Genomic DNA, 26738 nt, shown 5'->3' on the forward strand with positions numbered 1-26738 from the left:
TTCCTTTACATGCCTCTTTGGTGAATTATTTTATAATACATACAGTGAATTCTCTTTTTATTTCATACACTATACACTAAAACTGCAATCAACAGTATTTCAAAAGAAACTCGTTTCCAAGTTCACCATACCTTCCATTTCAACACTTAGGCATTTAAAATACATGAAAGTTAGATTAATAATAAAGTAGACCTGATCTGAGGTCAGAACTTACAAAGAGCAACATCTTTGCATTATTTTACCATGACTACTTTCCATAAGTGATAACTACACAGTGATGGATGATTAAAATGCAGATCAGTTTACAGCATTCACAAAAACAGACTTGCCACATGAATGTGAAAAAAGCAGCAGCCTCTCATAATTTAAAAGTGACTTTCCACATGCTTGTCTTAGCTTGCAAAAACCATCTCCCCACCCCCTATATTTACTGATGAAACCAAGGACTTGGTTATTTAGAATAATTAAAAATAATTTTCAGGCTGAGTCTGAAGGGGGAAGAGGGCAAAAATTATGTATTTCAGTGGCTCCTTTGCACATAAACAGGCTTAGCCCTGCTCCACAAAATATTTAAACCAGCAGAGATTTTAAATTACAGACATCAGTGCTAAATACTTAAGGAGACAATTTTATACAGACCCCTCCAATCTAACAAAAGAGAAACTCTAGGAACAGCCAATTGTTTTTTAGGTTTTCTGTACACTTTGAACACCACCACTACTACTACTACTACACCACAGATTCGTATGATTACTACACTCTCATATATGGAGCATTAGAGTAAAACTAAACCCTGAAGTTGTCAGTGGAAAGTCAGCTAAAAATGACATGCACAGAACAATTCCTATTTTGCTTTATTCACACACTTAGTTAATGCAAGCCTTGCACACAAACTGCAGGACAGCCAAATTTGCATTCTGGGCAACTTTGCCCCACACTCATTTTTTGTTGTTTTTTATACAAAGCAAGAGATTCCCATTTGTCACCTTCTGTGACACTGTAGAAAAGTAAGTCTTCTAGGTACCTGTAAATTATTACATTTACATCTACTTAAGTCACTTTTACAGTTTCTATTTTACTCACAGTTCCATTAACAGTGAAGTTGGAAACATTTTTAAAAGACCAGTAAAGACATCAGTCCCCTACTTGCAAGTTCTTACAACTTAAGAAAATAAACTCCTTTCAACTGGCTAACAGTCCATATTAAATATCAGATGTGATGCTTATAAAGCAGATACTAACAATTCATATCCATTCCTTACGTCAGAGTACTGGTAAGAGGAAAAGTAAATCCTCAATGCAATCATATTTGAAATCTGATCCCCTTTGTATGACTGCATATGACATATTCAGTTTGTGTCTGTAATTTTTAAACAGTCCTTTTTTAATTACACTTCGGAAACTATATCCCCATTTTAAAAACAAGTTGTTCTACAGTGTAAGGAGAATCCACAGGGTGGATTCCCCGAAGTTCATTTTCTAAGCCATTTAAACAGTAACTAGGTTAGCAAGTCAATCATGTCCATTGTGCTAGATCCAGACCTGGACAGATTAAGGAACATTTTGAAGCAGTGTTGAGTAAATAATTTTGGTAAGCTGTAAAACTGCCACATGCAAGGTATACTGTACTATAACAGCTCCAAATCCTTTATAAAAACCTTGCATTCCTTCTTCCCGTTTTATAGTATTTATGCAGTCTTTCATTCCCTCATACTGAGTATTGATTGGAAGCACTTCATAGCCAAGGTCTGTATTGTCAATTATTGTGCGTGTCCCTTGAATATGAAGGCGGTGCAAAACTGTTTCCAGTGGGTAAAGCATGACATCAGCACAAAGGCTAGCAGCAAAGCTAGCAATAAGTTCTGGAAAATATGCATCCAGCATGCTCTGCACAGAAGTGGAGCTCTCAGTTGGAAGGTTGTGGGAATTATCCCTTTTCAAAACAAACAAGACAAGCTTCTGGACAATAGAACTGATGACGTAGTGAAGAACTCCATGCAGAGCAGTGGGAAAAGTCAGGATCATCAGAGGAAGGAGACGCTTGCTATGGGGTACTCCCAAGCCTACAACTCTGCCAATTCCTTCTTTCACACAGTCCAGGATGCCGGGATTGTCTCGAATGATTTCACTCTACAAGCACAAAGAAGGAGTTACAACTCGTGCTGAGCACTTCAAAATCATCCTGACATCCACTTTGACACTTCATCACTGCTGAACTTTTAAAAAAGAGCTAAACACTTCCATGCTATTGCATGAACACAACTGTAGAAATAGAAGTCCCTTCTAATAGCACTCTTCATAGCACTCAATTAAGCTGCTTCTTAAAAGAATGAACCTATCTTAAAGAGGTGAGGGTTTTTAATGTATATTGCAGTCATCTGTGTTTCTACCGAAAAAATTTAACTTTCAGCTTACTGCTGAAAGTAATGCAAAACATGTCATGAACTTAAAATGTCTACATATGAAGCAAAATGCCAGGAAGTACATATTTAATTCCAAATTCCTTTACAGGCTATGACTATAACCTCTGAACTTGAATCTACATAGTAAAGACTTATTATATAACTAGTGTTGAAAGGTCATTTTTTGACATGAATTTAATAGGTTCCGTTTGGAATGTTTTCATGGCATTATATGCATTTAAAGCAGTATTCTTTACCCATGCTGTCTTAGAGAAGAGTCCTGTTCATGTACTGAAAACAAACATTGTGTAATAATTATTTACTCTGTTACATTCCACCTGTGAGTGTGGACTCAGCTAAAAACATTATTTACCCTGCTATGGTTACACTCCAGTGTTTTATCATGGGGTTTACATCCAAAATTCAAGATTTTGATGTTCTCCTAAATGTCCAAGTCTCTGAGTCCATGTGGTCTATGTCCTCACCTCTTGCCAGAATAAAACACTAGAATATTCCTAAGTATTTTGAGGTAATACTAAACAGCCTACAGAGCCTTCATAGTCTTTTCTCTGCAGTAGAGAAACTAGTTTAAATGCCTCAGAACACAATGTTGTTGCAGACTTCAAGTACAAATTAAGCAGCAAGTTAAGCAGCACATCCCCTACTGGCTCCTCTTCTGTCCCACATCACCAAGTCACTGCACTTCATTCTTGCTTTGGCCTGACACGCCACCATGAGGCTTGACATGCTAATGACAAAGGAACAAATGTGACAGCTACAAATTTCCACCATTTACAGCTATTTTGATAAGATGTATTTACTTGGATAAGTGTCAAACAGATACTTTGAACAGCATGGTTTATCAGAATTAAGACAATCGAAATCAATATAAGCCTGCTAGTAGGAAATCCAACAATCCTTAACTTTTCTGGTTTGTCACTGGTCATTGTCATCTTGCAGCACAGGAATATAATGCAAACCTGGCAAGCCAAGTTGCTCCCCTGCACCGATTAATACAGTATAAAAATCTTCACTAATTATATTATTACCTCTGCTGTGTTTCTTATAAGCTTATGACATTTCCAGGAACTCAAGAATATACACACACACGTTCACTAAAATACCTGCACACAGCTGAAGCTACTAATCTTAAAATCCTCAGACTTCAGTGGAATTTTCATAACCAATCCATTATAGAGAAGGTCATCTACCTAAAAGCTTCAGAGATGCTATTTTGGGTTTTTTTATTGTTTTCTTATTAAGTTGCTCTCTAGCAAAGAAACCTTATACATCTTTATGTTTTATCTGCTGGAACACATAGATATAGCATGTTCCTACTTCATATGCAATATAGTCCAACTGTCTACATTAAATGTCCTTTCCAATTCTAGATTTAGAGTTAAGATAGAACACTAATACATCCTTCACAGTAAACACCCATTTTTTTTGGTTTTACTAAGTCACACAACCTCAAGCAAAACAAGTGCAACTACTGCAATGTACACTTGAATTCAGATTTTTTTCTCCACATAATCTAATCTATATATAAAGAGTAACAGGAACTTTTTAAATGTTGCAAATATATATGTTACCTGTACAGTTTCAATCAGGCTCGCAGAATAAAAAGGCATTGCTATCACATGTGTTAACCTGTAGAAATTAACAACGTAAGAATTAACATAATGACAATACTATAATTTTAGCCAAACAGGCACCTAAAAGTTGATAACATCATCTACCAAATTATTCCTCAGAGAAAATTAACAAAGCATAACTCAATTACTAAAATGTACATCAACAAGTAGAGATAAGCTTCAGTCAAAAGTTTAGTTAAATTCTATTTCCATGTGACCAGACTAATTAAGGTCTAAAAGAATCTAATCTTTCAAATGAGTTGAGTTCCATTGACACAGGGATCTAGTATGAGAAAACCTGTGAAAGTGGTGTATGTTATCAAGATTGTTCAAAAAATCAGCATTTGAAAAATACTGTTAGCATCTTACCAAACAAACATGGCAGTAGACTAAACTTATGTCCATTTGCTAGTTTTATTTTGTTTAGATAGTAAGACATAAGACACATGCCATACTTACCCTTTGAGTAAAAGGTGTCCACCTATCTGCTTGAAGTTCCATTTATGTGAAAGCTCTCTAAAAAGAGAAGTATTTATCACAATATTAATAATCACCCACATCTAATTCTCAAGAAATTCTTCCGTGAGTGTCAACAACCAGTTTTCATATTGGTATTCTACTATTTATGTTGAAGCATTTCCCATTTTGGAAAGACACAGCAAAACATTTAGTAAATCATGCTTAACTTCTAGTAGTTTTCTGGGCCTGACAGACTTCTATTTAAAAAGATTTCAGTTATTATAATAACTTATTAAAATAATATATTTGCAGCTCTCACTGACTGTACTGACTTTAATCAGTTCTGCATTTATTTAGCAACCTTATGTACAAGCACTTAAAGCAATTTTCAGGGATCACTGGAGTATTTTAAAATCTTCATACTTCATCAATAAATCATTTTTATTTCATTTTGGTTTGGTTGTGCTCTTCTCTTCTTTAGAATATGTCTACCCTGTTGTTGTTTCTGTCCAGAAAATCTAAACCATATTCTAGCATAGTTAGACAAGAACAAATCAAGTACAAGAGGTCAGACTAGAAGTTGCACAGTAATTCCATAGAGACATAACTGAAGTTTTTTGTCTTATGATGAGTTCTTACCATATTCTGATAAAACAGAAGAAAACCCATGTGTTTAACACAAAGGTGATATAAAAAATATTTCCTTGAAGTGGTATTGTTGCTATATTTTATATATTAGTAAAGGCCTGTATGCACAAACCAGCCTTTGAAATAAGTCGTGATATTAAGGGCTAAAGTCCTTGAAACCTTCATGCAGAAGAGAGAGTAAAGCAAAACAATATCCCTGTGTGTAAGAGAAAAAATGTAAACTGTGTGTGTTAGCCAATAGTAACTTGTTCTGCCTGCAGACCCTGTAGAACCCTATAAAAGTGTGCTAAAGATAGAAATAAATTGGCATTCACAATTACTTCTGTGAAGAGTGGTGAACAGCTCGGGGGTCTTTCAATATTTGGCACTCCGACCAGAGACACCCTGCGGGCAGAAGGGCTCTGGAGTCATTGGAGTGGATCTGGGCACTACGTCGTGGGCTCGGATCGGCACCAGATAGGCAGCCTGAGCGCGGTGAGACGCGGAGCGGTTAGACGTGGAAGTAGGGCTGCTGGAGGGGGCCCAGAAGGCAAGGGCGTGTGTAGAAGGGTCGCAACCTTCCCTCTTGCGGGGTGCCGTCAGCATGGATGTGGGATTTGCGGCGGCAGATAAACTGCTTCTTAGCATCCTCGTTAAACGAGGCGAAGCAGCCCAGGAAAAGGACCTGAATATGCTCATTATATGGGCTAATTGTCTTGGGCATTTGCAGTGCTCACTGCTTTTTGCGGTACAAGAACGGACTGATAGATCGGCTCTGATATGGGAAACGGCAATTACGGAAAAGAGCAAGGACACTGTGTTTCTTGGTCGAACTTGGCAGATTGTGATTAATACCTTAAAAAACAGAAAAGTGAGATATGCTGAAGCTGTGAGCCCCGTAATTCTACCTGCGTCACAGCGGCAGATGCCTTTACCTCCCACTGCTGGGCAAGCTCTCCTATCTATGCTGCCCATGGAGAGAGGGAGGGAGAGTTAGGGAGAAGAAAATAATGAGAAAAAAGTTCCACAGGGAACGCTGAAACAACGAACAGAATCTGTTCAGTTATGGCAGGATGTGATACATCCAGAACTATTTGCTTCATTTTTGGAGTCACTTTTAGCACTACAACCTTATTTAAGTTCCATCTTTACCACCCTGGAAGAAAAGAAGCCAGATTTAGACTGGTTTCCACCCGAACCAGGAAGATATGAGGGAGCGAGGTGGGCGCAGAGAACAAAGGCACCCTGGGGGTAAAAGCAGCGCAAGAAAAGTTCCAAGGCCACTCTGAACAATTACAGAAACAACTGAGCAGAAACAGGTGGCTCAGACAGCTTCAAAGAGAGACAAACTAGTCAAAAAATCTCAAACTGTATGGTATCTAGTTCAAAATTCATCCTTGTAATTAGAAGCCGATAAACCACAATGATCGCTGTTGTTAGCACCTGGCCGTGAGAGACTTTTCGTGTAAAATCGCCTGCTTTTGCAAAATCGTGCCCTTTTTTCCTCTATCGGCGAACAACAAGAGAGATTGAGAGAAAAAACTGCATTTGTTAAAGTTAACTTTGTGAGGCTTTTTTTTTCTTTCTCTCCGTTTTTCCTCGCTGCGAGAGTATGTGGAGAATGTGAAGAAAGATAAGAGCAGAGCTGCAGCAGCGGCGGGGCGGGCGGTCGACCCCCCGCTCCCTCTCGGGGGGGGGGGCACTGGAATGGTGCCTGGTTTGTTGCAGGGTCGTGATTTATTGGGTTTTCGGAGTGTTTTTGTATACCCTTTTGGAGTTAATTTTGTGTTTTAAATAATTATGAGTTTATGCAATTGCAGTTTTTAGAGTTTTATTAGAGAAATTATTGTGGTTTTTTGAAGTTAAGGAAAAAAAAAAGTGTTTAAGGTGAATACTAACAGAAGTTGCCTTGCAATAATTGGTCTTAGAACCTAAGGTTAAAATATGGTGTGATTTATAGCTTCTAGGAAAACCTTCTTCCAATTAATGTTATCTACAGAAGAGATTTGTGGTTTAAAAAATAATTAGTCAAGAGAATTTTACTGTATAAGACAAAGTTAAAGTATATATTATCTATTTGCTTGTTTTTTCCACAATTTTAATAAGGTAATTTTAATGTGAGTCCTTTTGTTATATAAAACACATATAACTGCATATATACCAATTTGGATTTTAGATTTTAGTTTAAAAATTGGACTTAATGTTTTTGAAAAGTGCTACAAAAGCTGGATGGCAACTTGCCAAATCCCATGTTGTTGTGGTGGTTTTTCTCTAGAAAAACTGCACTTTAAAATCCTAACCAATTTAAGCATATACTAGGCAAATTTCTATTATGAATAAGTATTTTTAGTAACGTTTGCAGTTATTGTGGGTTATTCTCAAAGCTAGATGACATAGAATTGTGATGTGTTTGCTACATTTTTATAATCTTTATAGTGAATTTATGTTATTGTTATATTGTGTTTAAAAGGTATATATTAAACTTTTAGTTGCTTTTTTGTAGTAACAGAATAAGATTAAGTTATGTTTTCATTTAATATAGATTAAGTGTTAATAGAATTAAGGATAGTCAAGTTTTATAATGTTTAGGCTTGAATGCTTTTAAGTTAAGTTTTCTAACTCAGATATTCTTTTAAGGTTAAGTTTGTTATTTCCTTTTGTCATATATAATTATTGTTGAGTTTAGATATTGTTTGATTGAAATTGTTTTGTGTTTTGTTGGAGACACTTGTTTAAACTGCAAAGTATAGTTGTTTTCTATACAACTATAGAGAGAGGAGGACGGCCACAGCTGAGACAGCTGTGATGGAGCACTGGTGAACACCTGCTTATGGATAAAAGCGAATGCAGTTTGTGACACCCTTGACTTCATCAAGAGTTCTATTGGTTGTTGCAATCTCTGCAATTTTGTTTTTCATAGTTTTCTTATTTTTCAGTGTTTCCAGAATTTTAAGAAGATGTGCCATTGCTGAGGATCAGCTGCCATAGGAGAGGCTTCAGATTAAACCAACTGCTGCATGGTTTAATTGGTCTGGTACCTGAGGCTCCTGATCATTTGCTTTGTACAAATGCATTTTAACAGTTTGCTATGCTGTAAGCATCTCATAGCTGCTACTATTGAGAACCTTGTTTTAGAAATTAATTAAGAGGCATCTTTCCAGTTTAAAGCCAGGCCCTGGCCAAGCCTTGACTTTACCTGGATAGAATGTTTGCCAACAGATCCAGATATTTTCTGTCCCAGAACTGTATTTGAGTCACTTTTTGACTCAACAATTTGACCCTATTAATATGACAGCTGGATCAATTTTGAAGTGGGCTTGGAGAATCATTTCCGGAGGTGATGATCCAATCCTTCACTGATTTTTGTTTCTGTTTGTTTGCTAACTATGGGATGCTAGTGCAGTGTTTTAGTAATTAATAGCAGTTTTATATTATATACCCTATTAATAATGTTTAAGATTTAATTGATTTTTAACTAGTATAAGTTCTTATTAATTGTGTATATGGTTTTGTGTTGCTGTTGATGTTTATAACAGAAGTACATCTCATTTTTATTTTTTTTTTAAGAAGACGGGGGAGATTGATGCCCTACAAGCATTTAATTAGTGTAATTCATTAACTTCAAGGAGAGAAGTGTCTGTGTTTTGTTGGCAGGTTCAAAAAGGTCACCTGTCCATCTGACCAGACTGTGTGCCTCTGAACACACGAGATCCAGTGAACAGAGATGTCATCACACAGCCTTGGTACTCCAGACATGGATCAGAAGTGGACCTGTCAGGACACAGTTGTGTCTGAACACTATATAGACAGTTGCCAACAGAAATTTTGTGTTGTTATTATGATGTTGTGTCTCTACCAATTTTTCAGGTATCCTTTGTTTTAAGATTTAGAAGGATCTGAAGAACAACTTGAACATCAAAGCCCTCAGTCACCAATCAACTGCCAGCTGACATCACGAGAGCAGTGAATGTTCCAGGACTGAATCGTGCTGGAGAAATTCTGTAGAAGATCTAAGAAGAGACTCCATTTAACTGTATATAAAGCAAACTGTAGTTGTGTGTTTACCCTTTCAGCAAATTGCTTTCACGCCTAGACTACATATATACCAAAGCACGTGTGTTAAAAGTAGTTAGATAATAGTTTAAGATAAAGTGTTTAGCCTGTGTAGTAATTGCTATGTTAGTATAGACTTTTTGCTCTTAGCACAAGGACATGGTTGTGAGGAGTTTGAAGGCATGTGCTGCTTGGATCTTACTGATCATTCAGCTTCCATCCATGAGCAACTACAACAGCTACAGGATGGGTTGCATGCCCTGAAGGAAGATAGTGATCCCATCAGAAGTTGGTTCACCCGCTGAGGCATCACTGGATGGTTGAAGTCTCTTGTGCTAGAAGGGGGATGGACTTTACTTATAGTGTTAATTGAGATGACAGTTTAAATTGTATGTTATCTTATCCAAAGCCTGGTTTGTGCAAAAAGAGAAAGGGGGAATTGTTGCTATATTTTATATATTAGTAAAGGCCTGTATGCACAAACCAGCCTTTGAAATAAGTCGTGATATTAAGGGCTAAAGTCCTTGAAACCTTCATGCAGAAGAGAGAGTAAAGCAAAACAATATCCCTGTGTGTAAGAAAAAATGTAAACTGTGTGTGTTAGCCAATAGTAACTTGTTCTGCCTGCAGACCCTGTAGAACCCTATAAAAGTGTGCTAAAGACAGAAATAAATTGGCATTCACAATTACTTCTGTGAAGACTGGTGAACAGCTCGGGGGTCTTTCAATATGGTATTTCTAGTTACATGCTTCAAAATACAAACAGCAAATGTTTACATTCCACTTGACAGAAAATGTAAACCCACCTAGCTCAAGATACCATTCAAATACCACATGTTCTTACAATGCATATAGTCAATACTCTAGTTATGAGGTAAAGATACTTGCCTGAAGTGCTGGGCACACTAGACTTTGCATTTTTAATAACAAGCTATAAATTGCTCAGCTTCAAGTGTTGTCCAGGAATCAGAATTAGACACTGTTTGTAGTTAAAATAACTCTAATCCAAGATAGGCAAGATTTTACTCTTTTTGAAGAACTGTGTGCTGCCACTAGCTATCACATTTTAAATACATAGGTCTATCACTAAACAGGAACAGAAGATCATTTTTACCATTACATATTTCAGACACTTGGATCACATGCACTTACCCATAATACTTAAATGATGTGGAAAATTAAACCAGCCAAGCTAATGTGTGAAAGCCTCACCTGTCAACCCGCAAGGCGTAACTGTCCCTGTAGTGGAAGAACAATTACGCAACAAGTTTGTCTAGTACAAAATGTTCACACCCATTTCTGGTCTCCTCTCCTAAAATAGGGATGTTCTTCCATGCAACTATAATATAGAATTGACATTCCACTTCTCTGTGTTCTTCGGAGCCCAATAATGTAGTAAAATAACCTTTTAAATTGGATTTACTGGCACTGCTGCTACAAGCAATAACCTTCTCCTCCTTGTGACCAACCAAACACGCAAGCCACCATTAAAAAGGAAGAGAGCATTCAGTAGAAAACTGCTGTGGGGTGGTGCATGTATGAGACAACCATTTAACCAGATCACTTTCCCAGTCCAGTTAATTTTTCTGACTGTTCACATATTGTATTTCCACAAAGATGGGAGCAGCACAGAGGAAGGAATGAGCTGGGTCCAGGAGAAAGGTTTGATTCTTTTGGCAGCAGCATCAGCTTACTTTTCAAACTGCTTAACTGGCCCACAAGTACAAAATCATCCCTCACATTTGCAAGAATTCAGAACTACAAAGATACAAATACTCTATCACATCTCATGAACTTAAGCACATCCTAGAGTTGTATCTGAAACACACCTGGAGGAAAGCACATGCCTGGAAATTTCAATTACCTATGAAACAGTGCTGACCAAAAACCTTAAATACACACTCTACATAATTTAAAAATAAAATGCTTTTGAACCTGAAAATGCCTACTTTTATTAGTATGGATGCATGCATCATAACAGTATTTGATTCAGCCGAACCATATTTCTTTCTTCTTTTTAAACCCAGGGTAGATTCCATGTCCCTGAATATTTTTAGTAAAAATATAACTGAACTTCTGTAGCAGAAGATTGACACAGGGATGCAGAATGACGAGTATCACTTTGAAAATAAGTCAACAATTTATTAATTTGTTAGAAGCAGCAGAAAAAAAAAAAAAAACAACAAAAAACCAGTACCTTGGCAAAGGTGTAAATTCACTGATGATGCCTTCTGTACCTAGGGTTATGCCCTGAACAATGAAAGTGCTGCCCATTCCTTTCCAGAGAGCTCTTGGACCCTGTGTGTTGAAATATGCAATATAAAATTAAAACTATTTCTCAACTTATCAAGTAAAAAGTTTCAGTAAATTCAGACCACACAGGGCTACAATTCTACCATTCAACTTTGTCATTAAATTCAAGTAACAACTAATTTTTTAATATATTAAGAAATTTTTGTTTTTCAATAATTTCAAAGACCTGTCAATAATTTTGGAGGCATGTCTCCCACTGTTAATACTCTGTATTATAAACTTAACACCATTTTCTTTGGACAAAATGAGATGTCAAAAGTACATCCATAAGAAATTCAGAATTAAGAATTTCTTCCAGCCTTCTGATCTGAGTGTAAGGATTGCCATTCCCCTGCAGAACTGGAAATGTATTCAGTACTGTCTTTGGAAGGAGCCACTTCAGCAATGAGTTGCTTATCCACATAATGATTAATTATCTTTCTGAACGCTAATGAAAAAAAAGTTAGTTTGTTTTCTAACATCCATAAATCTTTCCCCACAAAGCACTGCACTTCTGAAAAAAATAATAGTTTACTTGATCATCTTGACACATTTCTGTAACCATGAAAACAACAAACCATCGTAACAGCCATATTTTTTAACACCACAGACATACACTTAGAGATTTCAATGTACACACATGCTGTAGGAAGTGTCAGTGCTCAGATACAGCCTGACACCAAATACTAACCTGTGTCTTATTGATGCAGTACATGATATTGACAATTGTAAATGGTGTGAGATGATAGTTCCGTGCATGATAGTTAACCTGTTAAAGACATAAATGACAGTCTTAGAAACACACTTGCAGATGCTACAACTCTGAAGGATAAAGGTGTTTCAAACGTAAAAAATTTATCTCTGTAAAGATCAGCTAAAACTAATTCTCATTGAAATTTAGGGAAATGGGCAGCCTTTTTAAGTGTTTGTATGCTGAATGTTTAAACAATAAACCATGCATAAAGCAGAACCTATGAAATAAACGTTCTGATAGTAAATGAGGATCTGAAAGTTGCTCTGCAGACCCCAAAACACTTACTTGCTGTAATTTGCTTTCCACAGCCCAAAGAAAAATGAGTAAGACTTTTCAAAATAAGCTAACTTGCAAAATAGAAAATATGTATTCTACACGTAAAAACTTGTTAATATGAGTCCCCCTAAAAATTGCAAAGCTTCCTATACTATATATTTTTGTACAGATTATGAAAATACAGGAATATGACAGTACACAGGAGCTTTGACCGGAATAGGTAATATAAAAGACATACCTGACATTGACGACGTAGAACAATGCAAGGATGTGCCAACACATTTTCTGTAAATAGGCTTTAAAGGAAAATTGTATTTAATGCATGGGAAGCCACTAAAAATTCCTTAGAAAAGGCTTGTTAATTGTCTCTAGCAGCAGCAGATCAGTATTTGGAAAAGCAAGGTATTTCTACTGAACAGGGCATTTTTGATGGCTATCCAAAGTGTCCCAAAGAACAAGTTACATAAAATCTGACATATGCTTTTGCTATGAAGAAAACCCACATATATATAAGTATGCATATTTTTATAAGCAAAAAAAACATAGAAAACTTCTTAATCTCATCCTCATCAAAGTATCAGGGTACAAAAAAACCCACAACCACAATTATGAAAGGATTAGTTCCCAGTTTTATGCTAATTCTGTATACTGCATTACTAATCAAGACTGTCCTTAGGAGGGCCAGAGAAGGACTGATACTAATGGCTAACTACGTTTTCACCAAAAACACTACTGACCCAAACCAAATCTCCTACCGCTGCCAGAAGTCATACTTCAATGAAAACTGCACAGAAAAGTTCTCACTTCCAAAGCAGAATTCCTGGTTGCAGCCATTCAGAGAAAATATTAATGTGATCTCAATGTGTCTGAGTGATCCAAGTACTTACTTACCTGCATGTTGTTCAAACCTGGGACATGAATTAGAAAAGTTGAACATCCAGGATTTTTACAAACACCCCAAGCTACAGGATCATCTGTGGTAGGTTTCAGAATTCCCAACAAACAAGCACAAGCAGCACAGAAAAATACTTCAGTTTTGTAACTACTGAGCTAATTAGCAGTCTGCTACTACTAAAAGAGGTAAAATTTTCTCTGGACATCAGCGTCTTAAAGTTCACCACGTTCTCAAAAATGCTATCAATAATCAGGGTCACCATAATACAGAATAAAACAGCCATCAGGCTACTTGGTTATATGAATATTATAGTCCCAGGATACTTTGGTAACATACTTGAATACATTTTCACCATCTTAGGAAACATCTGTATTGCCTAAAAACATTAATAGAAGTTGCAAATGTCAAAAACGTTTTCTGGTGTTACTTTCAGATTACTTGGAAAGGGTATACACATCCTGGGTATTCCATATGAAAAACTGTTTCTTACATTCACATAGATAGTTTCTGTGCAACAGTTAAAGAAAACAGAAACCTAAATGGGGATAGTAGGTTTCTAAACACATTTCAACTGTTTATGGCTACTGGAATAAAAACACAATATAAAAGTGTATGTAGAGTTTATAAGACAAACAGGAGTTTTGCTACCCCTTAGTAACTGAACACAGCTCTTACCTTGCAAGACCAATACCAAAGCCAGCAAATCTGTTCAACTGCTCTGAAAAAAAAGACAAAACACCAAAATAAAACCAGATTATACAGAAGTGATAATCACAAATTAGGAGAAAATGCCATGCACAGGATTTGAAAAACTAATTTTATCCTGTACTTGCATCAGAAAGTTACAAGCACTAAACCACAATATTTATGGCAGCTCAGCAACAGAGGATATAAAAAAATACTCCTCCAGGAACATTTGCACTTTGGACTGCATTTGAGTTTGTACATACTCTTATATATAAAATTATGCTTTTCTTACAAGGAAATAAAGAAGAAAGAAAGCAAACAATAAAACAGAGTATTTTAATATCTAAAAAAACTCACTCAAACCAACTACTGAAAGATTTAGCATGCATGAGCTTACAGCAATTCTGAAACATAAATTTAGATAACTGAGGTGAAAGTAACATTAAAACAGTAAAAAGGCAAAATTTTGGGAGAAGTTACGCAAAAAGCCATGGATGAAGTAACAAACATCAACATAAAGCAAATTTTCAAGCCAGTTTTTTATCTGCAGTTCTTAGCAAAAATTCAGTTACTGGAAAATTATGAAAGTAATGAATTCAACTCTCTGTTGTCTGCTGCAGAACATACATTTGGGACATTGGGAATTATCAGAAGGGTTTTAAAGACAAGCATCAGAACAGTAAAGACATTTTAAAGTTAATGCTCTGCCCTACAATCTTCTGAGTGCAAGCAGTGTGAAAGCATGGATAAAGTCACTAACTTCAGTAACACCAATGTGGCAGCACTCCCAGAAATGGTAAGATACCATTTGCAGCTGCTGGATTCAGTGATTATAGCAACTCCTTATCAGTCCTCCAAAGTGCAGAATGAACACACCTTCCATATGTTGATAGGGGGGAAAAAAAATGCAGGGTCCAACTATCCAAGAATACCTAACCAGTGCCTGCATGGATGGAGCACAGCTAAAGGCTGTACTCTTTATAATACCTGAATAAAAAGAGTGTACTACAGGTCAGAAAAGAAAGACTCACCTACTAATATAATTCGATTTCAGGTAAATTAATTTCATAAATCTTTTGACACTCAAGTGTCTATAACCTGCTGCTTTTAATTAAAGACAACATACAGTACCCTAGATACAAGTTTTCCTTAATTCACCTCAATTTCATGAAGGCCTAAAATAACTTATGTGTGCTTTTACTCAGTTTCCCAATAACTCCTAAAAAACCCTTGAATTCAGTTGCTTCCTTAAATCCTACCAGTCCCACAGTTCCCTTGCTATCACGCGTGGAGGGGGGAGTGGGAACGTTTACGTCAGCAGCTCATGTTTTAAACCCGAAAGAAGCCACTCAGTCTGAAACAACAACACAATTACGTAGCACTCTAAGACCCAAAGACACTTCCTGCCCTGAAAGAAGGCGGAGTGTTTCTGCAGAATATAGTTTGCATGGGCAACGAGGAGCAAGTTGACCATACACTGCTTAATGAGAAGCTACGGGGCGCATTCTGTCACGATCGAACTGCATTTGCATGGAGCAACACAGCGCTGGAGCGCAACAGGCAGCGACGGAGCAGTCCGTGTTCCTCTAAAGGAGTTTCTTCCCCCGCGCTACAGCACCGCCACTAAAAAGGAAGGCCCGGGAGGCGCCCGGCCCGGCCGCAGCAGGCCGAGCCCGCCGCCCGTCCTTGCCCGGCGGGTCACCGCTCGCGGGAGGTGGGAACCGGGGCGCTCCAGCGGCCGCCCCCGGGCCAGCCCAGACTGGGCCCTCCCTTACCGGCGCCGGGGCCGCCCGTCCCGAGGTTGGCCTCCTCGTTGGGGCCAGCGCCGCTCAGAGGGGTCCCGGCCCCATACGGCGGCGTCTTCTCGCCCCGATGCAGGTTGCGGCTGCCGGGGATGTCGGGCGGGCTGGTCACCCAGGGGCCCAGCTCCAAGCCACCGCTTAAGGGCCTGGAGCCGGGGCCCAGTTCGTCGCGGCTGACCCCGCGGTAGCCGAGGCCGTCGAAGCCGTCGGGGCGCCGCGGGTGCATGGCAGGGGTGACTGAGGGAACCTGTCAGGAGTGGGGGAGTGGGAGAGGCCGTGCTCGGGCCGCACCGGCTGCAGCAGACCCAGAGCCGCCTCTGGCCCTGGCACTTCCGGCCGCGGTGAGGCCGCCCACGTGACCGGCGAGGGGGCGGGGCCGGGGCCGCTGGGCCAATGGCGGAGCTCCGCTTGCCCGGCCTGGGGCGGAGCGTCTGGCGATGGGGGCGGGTGTGCGAGGGCGCCGCCTGGCGGTGCGGCGGGCCGAGGAAGGGCCGGGGCTGTGGAGCGAGAGTCATGCGTGAGCCCTGCTCCCGGCCTTCTCCTGACCGCGGGGAATACGGGACAAAGTACCACAGGTGGACGGAGAAAGGGGGCCAGGCGGACATAGGACAGCACATTCCTGGGAGAAACATCCTTCTTATCGACCCCGTAGATGAGCACAACACAGCGCACAGCAAGCGCAGGGATGAGGCCAAGAAAAGGGGCATGGACTATGGGGAGGAATACGAACCACCCAAGATCCTCAAAGCCCTCCTTGTTTCCATAAATGAAAGAAAAGACATGATCAATGATTGCATAGAAAATGAGAAACACTTCAAGGCAGGGGAATCAGTCCGTAGAAAGTATCCCCAACCCCAGGCAGTGCCCACTGTGTCGAGTTTCAATGGGGATTCCAGAAATACTTCCAGGTCTCAGAGAGACATGAGCAGTTGATGTTTGCTAGAAAGGTTTTTATTATATAAAAGCATCCGTTTCAAAGTCAAAGAGTTCAGAGACTTAAAGTATTTGCTAAAAGCTTTTGGCATAAAGTTTCAAGTTCTGAGCAGCAGCTTTCTGGTATAAGGTCCCAATGTTCAGGGCTGCAGCTTCTCGGTGTGGAGTTTTGTTGTCTTGGGCTGCAAAAGCAGCTGGTGATGATGATGGTGCTGCTGTTCTTTTTCGGATTTTTTTTTTTTTTCTGTCGGTCATTCTCATATTTCTAATACAGGGGATTAAATTCATAAATCATTGAATCAGCTAAAAACACGCTTCTAAAACAATACTTTCTACACTAATCTGAACTTAATTCTTACATGTGAAAGCAATGTTCTTTTAACATAAATCTTACGTATAGGGTATTATCTGTTTGCGTGAGCAATTTTCTGTTCTCATCTAAGAATGCAAACTATATTTTCCTTATGTCTAGACCTAAGTTGAATTTGTGAAGGGTATTATCACTGAATTTTAAACTGGGTAATAAGGCTTCTCACTAGCTAGCACTTAAGGCTCTTAGGGCACTTAAGATATATTTTTACTTAAAACTAAAATTTACACTTTTACTTTATATCTATGGCTTAATATATTTTAATTATTTTCTCTCTCTGAAGAGCTCAGAGAGGCTTTTATTTTAGATTCCAATGCCACAGGATATCCCATTGGCTGGATGGATGCAGCTGGATCGATTCTGACACCAGGATTGACATCCCTTCAGCTGGATCAATACTAAAACCAGGTGTGGTGATCTGTTCTTTTTCTCTCTTTATCTCTCCTCCTCTTTAATTCACTTCTGCCTTCCTGTCTTCCCTTTCAAAGTACCTCTTTATCTAAAACCCTTTGCCATGTGTTTATATAGTAGGTCAGGGACTAAAATACCCACCAACTTTCTGATTATTTTCAGACCCTCTGACTTTTGTTGTTCCTTTCAACCACGAGCATTTATGAATCTTCCTTCTCCCTAGAAGTGTGAGGCTGCACCCTGTGGGTTTAATGATCCCTTAGCTCAGAATCACAGAATCATTTAGACTGAAAAGACCTCCAATATCATCAAGTCCAAACTATGACTCAGTCAACCAGACCATGGCACATCCAGTCTTTCATGAAACACTTCCAGGGATGGTGATTCCACCATCCCCCTGGGCAGCCCATTTCAATATCTGGTCACCCTTTCTATGAAAAAAACCCTTTTCCTAGTGTCCTGTCAAAATCTCTCTATGCACATTTAAGACCATTTTCTCTTGCCGTATTGTTTGTTGCATGGGAGAAGAGGCTGACCCCCACCATGCTATGATCTCCTTCAGGCATCTTGTCTTCTCTGAAAAAGCCCAACAAGGTCTCCCATAACTGGGTCTTAGAACACAGAAGTGTTCTTGTTTTGTGCACTAGGTTAAGCCAGCATTAGTGTGTTCAAGTCTAAGTATAGCACAGATGTCAGGAGTCATCTGTAGTTTTGTGAGAGGAAATCTCATTAATGCATATAAATATCTCAAAGGCAAGTGCCAAAGGATGGTGCCAGACTCTTTTCAGCGGTGCCCAGTGACAGGACAAGGAGCAATGGTCATAAACTAAAACAGAAATTCAACACATAAAATTACAACATAGCTGTACTCTGGTTTGTTATACAGTTTTGGTCTTCCTAAAATTATGGAAATCATAAAATCAGGATAGTCAGGGTTGAAAGAAGTCTTTAAGGGTCATCTAGGCCAACTGCCCTGCAGTAAGGAGAGACATCTTCAATTTCCAGCAGGTGTTCAAGGCCCTGTACAAGCTGGCCATGAATGTTCCCAGAGATGTGACTACAGCCTCTCTGGGACACTTTTTCCAGTGTTTGACCGGACAGTCCTTCAGCTGTGTCAAGAGCACTATTCAGCTTGGTGTCATCTGCAAATTTGCTGAGGGAACACTCAATCCCACAATGTCCATGTTATTGAGTAAGATACTGAATAGTACTGATAAGAAATTCAATATTAGTATTAAGTAGAATTTCAGGTCCGGGTTCTGTGCCTTCTACACAGTGTTCCCAGACAATTCCCTGGTGTTTGACTGTGCTCCCATAGCATAAAACCTATTTTCACATGACACAGCAGAAGTTTGAGCTGCTTTCTTTTCTTTGAAGGAAAACACTAAGAAAACCATTCAGAGGTTTACTTTTTCAGTGAGAACTAAGTGGCAGCAGGCTAAGTGCACTGAGCAGCAATTACAGTAGGACACAAAGCTTCTGTGCTAATGATCCCTTAAATTTAATTCCCATGTGACTTAATATAGAGCCAGGCATGCAGTTTCTGTGCTTGGTCTTGGAAGCATGACCAGCCTCCAGAAGAGAAAACAGAATGAAGGTTGTCAATAAGAGAAACCACCGTTCCTCAGAAAATATAGAAATGTTGTTCCAAATAAACCACAATCTTTTTCCATACTAGAAAATGACATTACTATTGGAATAGCCAGATCTGCTACTTTTTCTAAAACAATATTCATTGACTAAGTATGTATGAGAGAGGGAGAAGGAAATTATTACATTTAAAATCTACATTTCCCTTGGAAAATTATGCTCGTAGCTACTGTTTTGTTAACTAGTTAGCAAAGGAGTAGACTGCAAAGCTGCTGACTCGGATTTGATTTACACCACACCTTTGAGATGTGCACAGCTGGTAGCTGCCCTCTTGTTTATATAATGGAGCAGGGCAGCTGTGCTCCACGGCAGCCTGGGGCTTCCTTCCAGCACCATAGCTTGAAAGACAGTTGAATTAGGTCTATATGTTGGGCTTGTGTGACTGCAGGAGTGGCTTCTGTGGGAAGAAGTTGCCACTCTGTCAGGCACAGCCAACTCCAATTGTTTCCCGGCCAGACCTGCCAGGTCTGAGCCCATCCATGATTTTGATAGCAGGAAGAGAGTAAAAGAAAGGGTTTTTTTCCACTATCCTACTGTATTTTAAATTGGCAATAAATTAATCTTCTCCAAGTGGGGGTCAGGTTTGAATGTTAATTTGACAGTGGCTTAGATGGTTCACAGTAGTGCCTAAGTGTTGGGGTCTTCAACACATGCTCATGTTTTGCTTCCCATAGCGATTCAGGATGAGAACACAGATGCTTGAGCACCAGCAGGAGGCTCACCCACGGCCAAGGAAAACAGCGAACTCAGCTGGGTTTGCTTTTTCCTGGGTCTCTCGGGCCTGACATCCATAGCATCCTTTGTCATATCCCAGTGGTGGATGTCCAAATAGCTCTTTCTCTTCAGCTGCTCATTGGTTGAGTGCTCTCAGAAGATAATCTTTGGTTTGCCTCACAGATTTATTAGGCACATAAATAAACCCTCAAGCAAAAGTTACCCCAAAAGGGCCAGCAAAAGGGACCCTGGGGTTTTAATATCTGCTGGCAGTCTGCACTTGAGTCTGTGACATTTTCCTGCTGTACATCTCTGCAAATCCCTAAATTACCTGAACAGAAAGCTTGAAGGTGCCGCAGGCTCTTGGGTCTCTCCCTCACACTGACAACCCAGCATGTCTGTGCTTTGGCTAGCTGATGCTTGTTCACCAATGCCCCTCAAGAGTGATCTGGGCAAGGAGGAAGAGCCTGCAAATTGCCTCAATGGGGAATTTTCATTTCTGAGCTGAAAAGAAACAAGTCTGGAAGTTTAGTGGGTCATTGTGGGGTTGTTTCTCCTCACAGCTGAATGTAAGGTGGGTGGCTGCATGACCCTTTGCTGCTCGTGCAGTAACGCCTCTAATTCAGTCTTCTTTTGTGTACAATGTGTAGAACATCTGGAATATTAAATATACCTCCAAACCATAAGACTGACACCAAATTGCAAAGCCAATATACAATGCACATATACCATGCACAATGCATTAATGCTTTTCTAATGGTTCTGTCAGCAGAATACCAAATTCTGTAAAATGCTGCATATATGATTAAAAAATATAAAGCCATGAAAAAACAAAGTTCAGAACCTGTTCCTCAGCTGAGTTGAAGAAACATATATGGGAAATGGGAATCAGAACTAAAGAAATAAAAATATTCTTGTTGTCATAGGTTGTTACTGGAGTAAACCTACCACCTAAAATGGTGCTATCCTGGGAGGGATTGTCATGAGGAAAGTGCATTAAAGAACTCAAAGAACTTGTCTATGATCAAGATTTGGATGTAATTAATGTTAATTCATCTACACAACAACAGAGATGTGCAATGGAATATGTGTACATGCAGTGTGCATTCCCTCACTCCTCTTGGGGCCTCACTATTATCTGAGAAATGCTCATTGGGCCTCAATCTTCACAAACAGCACCTGGGGTGAGCTTCTCTTGAGCTTATCAAAATCAGTCTGTTCCCAAGAACTAGGACTGTCTAATGAACTCCTGTTTTTTTAATGAACAGCCTTGGAAAATTATTTTTCTTGCCTGGTAAATAACCCAAGCAGAATAACAGTTTTGTTATCAAACTTTCAAAGAACATACTGGCCCAAATTGCAATCAGGAAAAATTGTTATAATTGAAACCTACTCTTTTGTGATACTATAAACAATGGTCCAAAGTGAGACCCCTTGAGCTCTCCTAGACAGCAGAGACTGTGACCAGCACCTCACTCTATGCGGGGCCTCTCAGAGCCAGAGAACTCTCAAGTTTGCTAAACTTGGATCACTGAATGACAATGATGGAGCCTGAACTGACATCCACACTTCTGCAGGCTCAACCCTTTGCCCATTTGGAACATCCAACAGCATCAAATGTGTTTCCTTCACCAAGTTTGAGGCGAATTTGTCACAGGTACGCTGTGAATGTCTTGTACAGACTCTTTAGGTCTGTGTGCGTGAGGGTGTAATGTGCTGTTGCAAATGTACAAGGAACATTGTTCTCCTAGATTCTTAAGTACTTCAGATATGTAAGTTAGGCCCATGAGTTATAGTAAATTCTTTATGAATCTGTAGGTAAATTGTTTAACTTAACCTGTCAGTTAAGTGCTGTTAAAGCTACAGGCCTAAACTCTTAGTCAAGTCCAGGGCACAGTTTAACAAAGGGCTCTACTCTGAAACTTGTGAGACAATGAGAGGGTCTTCTTTATTCCTATTTGTCCTTACCCCTTTTCTATCCTTATCCCCAGCCTCCCCAGAGATAAGTTTTGAGCTGATTTTGGATTTCGATTGACTGGTTTTAGGTTTTAGTTCACTCTTTCTCTGTGTGCTTTAACCAGAGCAGTAGTAGTAAGTAGTGGGGGGAACTTTGTAAATAAACTCCATCACACTTTCTGTTTTATATTAAACCTACTTTTGCCTATGCCTTTGCTGTGATTCTTCAAGTGACCTTAAAACACTCATTTGCCACAGATCACTAAGAAAAATAAACACATGCATACGTAAATCGATACATTGGCACAGCATCAGGTTTCTGTTGCAGCCAGCGCAGGCTGAAGTTGTGCATTGGCTGAGCAGCAGCACCATCTTGTGACACAGGTATGAAACTCTCGGCAGGTCACACACTTGGGTGTTAACCCTCCACTTGCCAAGTGGCGGACTCAGCTTCTGGCCTTTGGACTGGCTGCCGATCCCAACCCAAATCGTTCTCTTGGCAGCTACTTCAGCCTCTCTTTCATTGGTGCTTAACTGAAGTGCAGATTTTTGAAACTGAAATCCAAGTATCGATCAGCTCCCAGAGCACCCATCCAGGGAGTTGCTGGGAACTGGTCTGGTCATTTTAGTTTGTTTTGTTTAGTTTAGTTGGTCTTGGAAGCTCTACTTCTATCCTTACATGTGTCCTGCTGGTATATTAAGTCTTACCTGGTGTACTAACTCTTACCATTGTTAAAATCACACCAGGAGTGAGACTAGTCTGTCTTCCTTGCTGAGGCTGAGGAGAAATGCAAAAGGAAAGCAAGCTCTGTGTGTCATCAATGACGATGCCGTGGAATTTTTGAAGTTTAAGAACTGATGTCAGTTTAAATGCTGAGCTATAGGCAGAAAAACTGTCAGGCAGTTTAACAGATTCCCCATCCATTAAAAAAGAGAGTGCACACTCTCTCCTCTACATCAGTTTGTCTTGGAGTATGCCGTCAACAATCTATGAACAGTAAATAATAATGATAATAGCAAGTAATGCAAGAAAATTATGTGACAGAAAGGAAGCTGTGGCTGATGGCAGAGCAAAGGACAGAGTTCTGTGGGCTGAATGTCACCTATGACAAGGTCATGAATCTGTTTAGTTTCAGTCTCAAATGCCTGATGTAATTTACAGTTTCTTGGGATTTCTACTCCTTTCAGAAATGAAGCCATTCCTCATGCTTTATAGGCTTTTTGGCCTGACACCAGCATCTAAGCAGATGAAAATAATGATGATTGCTGCCACACTCCCTGGTACTATTGATTTTTCAAAAGGTCATGTTTCCTGTGACTGCTTTAAGGGGGGCTGTGAGGCTTGGTGCAAATGCTCAAACATAGACATGGTGTGCTAAACATAGGCATGTAGTGTTAAACCCTAAAACATAGTGTCCCAGGGTACCATGGATCCAGTTGGGCCCATCAGTTCAGAAAGACACAGGTCCTGTTGTTGGTGTCACATCTATTGGCCTCCTCTGGGTGGTTTGTCTAAGCAGAGGTGTCTGAAGTGTGCCGCCCCACCTGGGCTTTAGGAGTGCTGAGGTTTCCTTGCTCTAACACAATTTCCAGGTTTTCATTGTTACATATCCTTGTGTGGGATGAGCAGAGGAGTGCTTCCTCACCTCATGGAGGTCCTTGGCGAAGGAGCACACTCAGAACCTCACAAATATGCTCAGGTATGATAGTGATACACTTCCAACAGTTGAGACAGTTATTTCACAATATTATTTCAACTTTGTGGCATGCTTTTTGACGATGCTGAGGACAGACACAGATCCTCTTCCAAGGAGCTCACAATCTGTGAAAACAAATGACAGATGGATGAAAAGTATGCCAATAGAGTGACAAGGTGAATGAAGTAAATACACTTTTCTATGTTATTTATTCAAGTATATTATTCAGATTTTTCTGTTGATTCTTTTGTCTTTCATACAGTGCTTAGTGTTTTACAGCTGTTTATTGTCTATCCTTGCTGTACTACAACGAGGCTGATCACCGAGTTAGGAACTTGAAAACTGGCAGAGGTTAAATCTCAAAGTCTCACAGTGAGACAATGAAAGATTTCCATTGAGGTTAAAAGAGGGTCCAACTATTCACAGTTTTTTTGCAGTAATAGTTTCTATTTATCATGTGCTTTTGCTTTCTTAAACAGTGTATTATGCAAGCAACTTAATGACATATATGTTTCCTTTACAGATCAGAGTTATCAAATCAGATTCTGATCTCACCCAGTCACAGATGCCCAGGAACATTCCACACTCTGTAAGCTTTGGTGACCATTACCTCAAATTTTGTCTGCTTCTTCTCTTCAGCATCCCATGCCAGCCAGCTGCTCCAGAGTGGGATGCTGTCTGCTTCTTAAAAGAAACACATCTCAGAGTGTGATCTTGACCTGGGGTAATTTTCTAATTTTTTGCAGCCAAAATCTGTACCCCTTCCTGCATGCTGCATGTCCCTGGTGCAAAATCCACACTGTTCCTAGACAAGGGACCACTTTTACCTGTCACATACCATCACTTTCCCCATCCCTCCACCCCACTCCCTGTAGCTGTTCCTTACCCTTGCCATAGACAGGGAATTCCCTGGTCCTCCCTGTCGTTGTGCCTTCTCACAGCACAGCCATCATCTGAGCTAAAAAAAAAACAACCCAAGCAATTTCAGGCAATCTGGGTCGTACCGTGTTAAGAGAATTTGATTCTTTGGTTCATGCAGAAGGACTGCTGATGGCTCACAGACATTTCTTTTGTACAAAATTCCCAGTTCTCTATCTGGAATTTCTAACACAGCCCTGTTCCACTTGTGCAACCCTTCTGCTCTGGTCTCTTTATTCAGGCAGCCTTATCCTATTTAGAGAAATCCTGAAAGTAGGATACGTACAAGAAGGGCATCAAACTGTGTGAATGTGTCCAAAGGAGGGCCACTATGAAGCCGAAAAACCTCGAGGGCCAAATTTACAAGGAAGGGCTGAGGTAAATTTGCTTGTTCAGCCTGGAGAAGAGCAGGTGAGGGGTGACCCCATTGCTTCCTCATGGGGGCCAGCAGCTGGGGAAGTTCAGGTTGACATTAGGAAAAGGTTCTTCACTGAGTGTGGTGGGGCACTGCAAGGACTTAAAGAGCATAATCACCTGTCTCAAATGCTTCTGCTACAGAAGGACTTTGCTGAGAGATAAGCACAGATGGGAGCAACAGGATGGCTCTAACTCTAAGCCTGGCATAGCTGAGATCTGGCTAGCACATCCTGGGTAATGGATGCAGACAAAAATTCCCACTGTGGCAATCTGTGTAAAGAAGCAACTGCTAATAGGGTCGAAGTTCCCCACAAATTACAGAACAGATTGTACCTGTGACCACTGAAGCCCCCACCACCAAATATGCCTACATACATACCTGAAACCTGGACTGTAAATTAGGCCACTGTGGAGGGAACTTGACATAAGGTAAAGGTGTTACTGTTGTCTCAGTGTTATCTCAGGCCTAGGGAGAGCTAAACAGACCTGGGAGAGAAGAACATGTCACTAATAATGGACATAAAGAATGAAGCCACAAGAAAAGCCAACTCAGCAACTGTGCTGAAATCAGCTCTGAATGGGTGAAAGGTAATTCTGCCAGGGGAGATTGTGACTACAATTCAAAACCCACTGACTTGAAAGAAGAGAGACTGAGCATGGAACTAATTAGCATGAGAGGAGATGGAATCATTTTACCAATAGAATAAGAGAACTGTGTGACTAGTTCTGAGAGACTGGAATGTTAATGGATAATGACTCAAACAATCTGCCATTTGCAGTAACCGCCCAGGTGCAGAGGAGATGCACACCCATCACCCATCACTCAAGGCAACAGCTGAGTGTTGAACAAGGGAAGAAGCTGCTAAGAGGCAAATCCTGTGAGGTGGAATAGTGCATTTCATCATGCCAGTGTCCATACACAAGTGGCTCAGCTGTGAAGCCTCCCCTCTGGGAGAGTAGGACATTCACCGTAGGTCTGATGGTGTTAATTTCTGCTGATGGGCTATAATTGACACAACTGATACTATACCGGTGTAAGAGCAGCTGTAAAGTCTCAGAAATTGTCAAAAACAGTCTAAGATTCCAAAAGTATCCCTTGATCCACAGCATTACATCACCCATTGTAAAACTCACCATGCCAGGGCAGGTACTTGGGCATTCTCACAAGCCTGAGCCTATATTAACCCACCAGATTTTGTGTTCCAGGGGCTTCCTCCACCCCAAATGGATCAAGATTGCAACCATCACTTTGACAAGACTGTAACCAACACGTTGACCAATGGACATAAAAATTGCAAGAATCAAATCTTGCCACAGAATCCACAGGCGGTGACCATGTACCTGTCTACACTTACCCTTTCTTTCTCTTTCTTTTCTTTACCTTATACATTTTCTTAAATGTTATTTTTATACTTCCATATTGCAGCATTTCTAACGAAAATGGCTACATTTTAAAATTTGCCAAGGACCTTATTTTACCATAATGTTCTAAAGTTTGCAAGTAAAAGTTTGTTATTGAACCTCAGGAGGATTTTGTTGTTTCTCCTGCACACTGCCCAGAGTACACCCCTAAACACACCAAACAACACACCCATAAACCCGCCAAGCAGTCTGGGGCATAACACCAATGAGCACTAATTAATTAATTACTTACTTAATTTTTTTGTTTGCTAAAATGTGTGGGTGGTGAAAAGTCTTGAACAACCTCAGGACTCCCACTGCTGAGAAGCCCAGGATGATTAAGGACAAACAGGATGCCACTGGATCCTTGACTGTCTTCTGCTTGATCTG

General features: G+C 40.0%; 1 protein-coding gene and 1 long non-coding RNA gene across 4 annotated transcripts; one reads left to right on the top strand and one right to left on the bottom strand.

Annotated features, from left to right (window-relative positions):
* Window positions 1-16221, bottom strand: SLC25A46 (solute carrier family 25 member 46). Its single transcript, XM_058826204.1, has 8 exons — window positions 15855-16221; window positions 14068-14110; window positions 12736-12793; window positions 12159-12236; window positions 11373-11473; window positions 4496-4552; window positions 3995-4052; window positions 1-2130 (listed from the first exon to the last, which is right to left on the bottom strand). Exons 1-8 carry the CDS (start codon window positions 16105-16107, stop codon window positions 1552-1554), a joined length of 1227 nt encoding a protein of 408 aa, XP_058682187.1. The 5' UTR covers window positions 16108-16221; the 3' UTR covers window positions 1-1551.
* LOC131572823 (uncharacterized) lies at window positions 15671-26738 on the top strand. Of its 3 annotated transcripts, XR_009276055.1 has the most exons (4): window positions 15671-15793; window positions 17468-17592; window positions 24136-24336; window positions 26154-26738. It is a non-coding gene; the product is annotated as an uncharacterized LOC131572823 (long non-coding RNA). The 3 variants fall into 3 exon arrangements; XR_009276054.1 differs by having other exon boundaries at window positions 24136-26738; XR_009276056.1 differs by lacking the exon at window positions 15671-15793 and adding an exon at window positions 16096-16222 and having other exon boundaries at window positions 24136-26738.

The sequence above is a fragment of the Poecile atricapillus genome, chromosome Z (genome assembly GCF_030490865.1).
Source record: "Poecile atricapillus isolate bPoeAtr1 chromosome Z, bPoeAtr1.hap1, whole genome shotgun sequence".
Lineage (NCBI taxonomy): Eukaryota > Metazoa > Chordata > Aves > Passeriformes > Paridae > Poecile > Poecile atricapillus.

Excerpts from the sequence above, each read along its gene's own strand:
- SLC25A46 (XM_058826204.1), bottom strand. The coding sequence starts at position 16,107 with ATGCACCCGCGGCGCCCCGACGGCTTCGACGGCCTCGGCTACCGCGGG. Across the intron at positions 12,237-12,735 it reads TTCTACGTCGTCAATGTCAG|GTTAACTATCATGCACGGAA; the intron begins GTATGTCTTTTA and ends TGTCTTTAACAG. Across the intron at positions 2,131-3,994 it reads GCCTGATTGAAACTGTACAG|AGTGAAATCATTCGAGACAA; the intron begins GTAACATATATA and ends TTGTGCTTGTAG.